Below are 5232 nucleotides of genomic sequence, written 5' to 3'. Positions count from 1 at the left end.
CACACAGTGCTCAAGGTTGGGATATCCCTGAGAATTAGTGATGCAATTGACGAGTGGGCGGGCATTTTAAAAGAAATACTATTATGACCCAGTTTCAAATAATTCTTCTGGGAGCAGGCGTATCGATGTTGCTGATAAGCGATGAACCCTTTAAAAGGCTGCGGCCCCAGGTCTCATCAGAGACAGACACAGGGACACGGAAAGACACAGAGAGATAGACAGAGAGGAGAGAACCTGCCTGAGCCTCTCTCTGCCTACACCAATGCTTGCTGCCTGGGATTTCCCGGAGCTAGCCCAGGGCCGGCTAGCCCGCTGTAGGATGGGGCGAGCGGTCTGCTGGCTGCTGCTCCTGACCCAGCTGATGCTGGCCTGGGGTCCGCAGGCACAGCCGCTCGCTTCCCCGGACTCGGGCCCGCACCTGGACTCGGGCTGGGAACAGACGATCCGCTTCCTGTACCTGTACACCGAGCAGAGCAAGAGTAACGCCGGCAGCTGGCACCTGGTGATGAACCCGGACGGTACCGTGGGCAGCAGCGGGGAGCGCAGTGCGTACAGTGAGTCTCTCACCCTCACTACACACTCACTACACACACTCACTACACACTCACTACACACACTCACTACACACTCACACACACACACACACTACACACTCACTACACACACTCACCACACACACTCACTACACACACTACACACACTCACTACACACACACACTCACTACACACTCACTACACACACTCACTACACACTCACACACACACACACACTACACACTCACTACACACACTCACCACACACACTCACTACACACACTACACACACTCACTACACACACACACACTCACTACACACACTCACTACACACACACACTCACTACACACACACACACTCACTACACACTCACTACACACACTCACCACACACACTACACACACTCACTACACACACTCACTACACACACACACTCACTACACACTCACCACACACACTCACTACACACACTCACTACACACACACACTCACTACACACTCACCACACACTCACTACACACACTCACTACACACCCTCACTACACACCCTCACCGCACACTCACTACACACCCTCACTACACACCCTCACTACACACCCTCACCGCACACTCACTACACACACTCACTACACACTCTCACTCTCACTACACACACTCACTACACCCTCACTACACACCTTCTCTACACTCTCACTATACACTCACTACACACTCTCACTCTCACTACACACCCTCTCTCTCACTCTCACTACACACCCTCTCTCTCACCCTCTCTACACACCCTCACTACACACACTCACTAAACCCTCACTACATCCTCACTACACCCTTCCTCCACACCCTCACCAAGCTCTTAATATACCCTCACTACACACCCTCACTATACACACCTCATTACACACTCACTACACACTCTCACTGCACACCCTGTCTCTCACCCTCACAGCTGGGAGCGCAGTGCGTACAGTGAGTCTCTCACCCTCACTACACACACCCTCACTACACCCTCACTGCACACTCACTACACCCTCGCTACTCACTCACTACACACCCTCACCACACACCCTCACCGCACACCCTCACTACACACCCTCACTACACCCTCACTACACACCCTCACCACACACCCTCACCGCACACCCTCACTACACACTCTCACTACACCCTCACTACACACACTCACCACACACCCTCACCGCACACCCTCACTACACACCCTCTCTCTATCATTTACTCATTTAATCTTTCTCACACACATTCACACTCACTCAAACTCTTTACTCACTCACCCTCCCTCATTTGCAATCTCTCTGTCACACTCATGCACTCTCACTCACTCACACTCAGTCTTTACTCACACACACTGTCTCACACTCATTCACTCTCACTCGTTCACTCTTGCTCATTCATTCATTCTCACACACCTCATTCTCACTCTCATTCACTCACTCACACTCATTGACACACACACATTCATTCTTGCTCACTCACTCATTTACTCTGACACACACACTTTCGTTCATTTTCTCATTCATTTGTCCACTTCCTCTCTCACACAAACACTCATTCACTCACTCTTACTAATTCACTCTCTCACACTGTCTCACTTGGAGAGGGTGAGGGCTGTGTTACTAACAAAGATCTGCAGGTGCTGAAGATCTGAAACAAAACAGAAATTGCCAGAGAAACTCGGCAGGTCTAGCAGCATCTGTGGAATGAGAGAGAGAGAAAACAGAGTTAATGATTCGAGTCCAGTGACTTCCTCTGAAATTGTGGACATGAAACATTCACCAGGTTTCTCTCTGTACACAAACTGCTGGACCCGCCAAGTTCTCCAGTAATTGTGTGTTGGTGTTCCTCAATGTTCCCAGACTGTCAGAGAGAGAGGATAAATAAATATGGAAATAGTGAGCACTGCAGATGTTGGAAATCAGAATGTGGTGCTGGAAAAGCACAGAAGGTCAGGCAGCATCCGAAGAGCAGGAGAATCGCCATAAGCCCTTCATCAGGATAAATAAATGACTGTTGAAATTCCTGGCGTGATTGAGAGCGGACTTCAACAAAACCGGGGTGGAGACTGGGAGCGAATGTAACGTTCGCCAGACCAACTTTATCTGTTTTTCTTAAATAGCAGATTCTATCAGTGATTTAACAGAGAGGGTCATTGATGGGGGAGTGAGAGGAAGGAGTGATGGAGACAGGTCGCCACTTTCTCAACTCTCGCTCCATCCCTCCTTCCCCCCCCCCCCCCAAAAAAAGTCGATTGAAACATAGACAATAGGAGCAGAAATAAGCCATTCTGCCCCTCGAATCTGTTCTATCATTCAATTTTCATCCAACTCAGTCCTCTATTCCTTTTGTTTTCACCTATCTTTTGATTCCTTTAACCCAGAGAACTGTTTATAACTCATTTTTGACAACCTTCCCAGTTTTGGCCCCAGTCTTGTTCTGTGGCAGAGAATTCCTCAGGAAGAGAGAGAGAGCCTGCAGTGAGCAAGAGGCGTATTCCCAAAGACCCGGGGGAGAACTGCTAGCGGCGGGGAGTTTCACAAAAGCTGCCTCACTTCCCCGGGAGACAGACTCTCTCTCTCTGGAAGTTGGAACTGTTTTGGCTAAAAGCCTCATGTTCTAGTGTATGTGTGGGAGTGTGTTGGGGGAGCAGACGCGGGGAGCGGGTGGGGAGAGGGGGGTGAATGTCCCACTGAGCCCGTGTTGTTTCCTTTGCAGGTCTCCTGGAGATGAGGGCGGTGGCGCCGGGGGTGGTGGCTATCAAAGGCTACCTGAGCGGGCGCTACCTGTGCATGGAGACGGAGGGCAGGTTGCTCGGCTCGGTAAGTCCTCCAGCATTCACCCACCCTGTACTGGGATAGGGACATGCTGCCTGGGTATGTGAGAGGGTGGGCGGTCTCTGGGGGCTGTGTGTGTGTCCGTGGGTATGTGGGGCTCTGCTTGTGGGGAGGGGCGATTGTGGGCGTGCACCTGTGTGTGTGGTTTAATGTGCCGTATGGTTATGTGGCTGTATGTGCATCTATGGGTGTGACTGTGTGTGGGTGAGGGTGTGGAGAGTGAAATGTGTGTAAGTGCGTGGAGGGGTTTGTAGGGAGTGGGACTGAATGTAAGTGGGAGTGTTTGTGGGGAGGTGGGGGGTGTGGGGAATGGGAGCGTGTATGGGGAGGAGTGTGAGTGGGAGTGTGTGGGGGAGTGTGGGGAGCGTTGCGGGGGTGGAGGTGTGTGTGGGGTGAGGGTGTGTGTGTGTGGGGAGTGTGTGTGTGTGGGGGGTGAGGGTGTGTGTGTGGGGTGGATGTGTGTGTGGGGTGGAGGTGTGTGTGGGGGGTGGGTGTGTGTGGGGGAGGGGTGTGTGTGGGGTGAGGGTGTGTGTGGGTGTGTGTGGGGGGGTGGGGTGTGTTGGGGGGTGGGGGTGTGTGGGAGGGTGGAGGTGTGTGTGGGTGTGTGTGGGGGGTGAGGGTGTGTGTGTGGAGGGGTGAGAGTGTGTGTGTGGGTGTGTGTGTGGGGGGGTGAGGGTGTGCGTGGGGGGGTGTGTGGGTGTGTGTGGGGTGTGTGTGGGTGTGTGTGTGTGTGTGTGGGTGTGTGTGGGGTGTGTGTGGGTGTGTGTGTGTGTGTGTGGGTGTGTGTGTGTGTGTGGGGGGGGGGGGGAATGTAAGTATGTCGTTGCCACTTTAACAGTTATTCCTTCAATTGCCTGATTGTGTGGAGCAGTGTCTGAGTTTTCGTGCACCAGCCGCTGTTCTGTTGTGAGTTAGTTTATGTGACCCAGAGTTCAGTGACCTGCAGGTCCACACGGGTAGCCCTGGGCGCCAGTGTTGTCAGCTGTCAGCGTGAAGGAGCATGGAAACACATTGGCTCATGACTCTTTCCTTTTATTACCACCATTCCCGCCTCTCTCCCAACTGACCCTTTGTTTTTTATTACTCCTCCAGCTGACCTATAATGAAGCTGACTGTTCATTTAGGGAGCGCCTGGTGTCTGGCTCCTACAACATGTACTGGTCGGAAAAGTACGGAGCTGCTGTGTCCCTGAGCAACAGAAGGCAACGAGGATACACAAGAGGCAGGCCATTCCCCCCTCTCTCTCATTTCCTGCCCATCCGGAACACACAACCTCTCCCCCCGGTCCCTGCTGATCAGTCCAGGGACACCCCTGAACTTGACTCGCTGCCGTCTTCAGTGATTCAGATCAACAGCATGGACCCTTTGGACTTCACTTACGAAGCCACATGAACGTGGTTTATTTCAGACCCGTGATTGCACTGCACTTTTCCTTTGGACTGAATTGTTTTGTCCTCAGCTCTTTTGCTGTGCTGGAGAGGTGGCAGTGTTTGATTGTGAGACTTTCTCCGCCACTCAGGAGACAGTCTGAGTGCCAACTTGAAGGAATTGATTCTCATTATGAATATTTAACTGCAAAGCAAGCGAAATGCTGACTGAGTGTAGTTGGGGCAGCATTAGGAGCAATGTAATAGATTTGTGTAAAATGCAAATTGACTGAGAGAAGAGATTCAGGACATAGTGTGGAATCCTGTTGTATTATAGGAAATAGAAAGTTCAGTGTAAGGCCAGATAGAATATGGAGGAAGTAGCGTTCACCCTAGTGTAAGATTTAGGATAAAGAGTTAATAGCATAAACCTCCATTCTATTGAGAATAGAGGGATTGGTGTATTCTGTACCTGCATTTGAA

At 51.5% G+C, this 5232-nt stretch overlaps 1 protein-coding gene across 1 annotated transcript; it reads left to right on the top strand.

Annotated features, from left to right (window-relative positions):
- Nucleotides 1-262: 262 nt before the first annotated feature.
- On the top strand, nt 263-4774 carry fgf19 (fibroblast growth factor 19). The gene is made up of 3 exons (XM_060838673.1): nt 263-554; nt 3264-3367; nt 4475-4774. The coding sequence occupies exons 1-3, from the start codon at nt 263-265 to the stop codon at nt 4772-4774; spliced, it is 696 nt and encodes a 231-aa protein (XP_060694656.1).
- Nucleotides 4775-5232: the final 458 nt, after the last annotated feature.

The sequence above is a fragment of the Hemiscyllium ocellatum genome, chromosome 18, assembly GCF_020745735.1.
Source record: "Hemiscyllium ocellatum isolate sHemOce1 chromosome 18, sHemOce1.pat.X.cur, whole genome shotgun sequence".
Taxonomy (NCBI): Eukaryota; Metazoa; Chordata; class Chondrichthyes; order Orectolobiformes; family Hemiscylliidae; genus Hemiscyllium; species Hemiscyllium ocellatum.
Note: the sequence above shows the minus strand (reverse complement) of the source record. Positions and strands in the feature narration are given on the sequence as shown.

What these genes read in the sequence shown, in the direction of transcription:
- fgf19 (XM_060838673.1), top strand. Translation starts at nt 263, where the DNA reads ATGCTTGCTGCCTGGGATTTCCCGGAGCTAGCCCAGGGCCGGCTAGCC. An exon ending in CGGGGAGCGCAGTGCGTACA is followed by an intron (nt 555 to 3,263) that starts GTGAGTCTCTCA and finishes TTTCCTTTGCAG; the next exon opens with GTCTCCTGGAGATGAGGGCG. An exon ending in AGGGCAGGTTGCTCGGCTCG is followed by an intron (nt 3,368 to 4,474) that starts GTAAGTCCTCCA and finishes TTACTCCTCCAG; the next exon opens with CTGACCTATAATGAAGCTGA.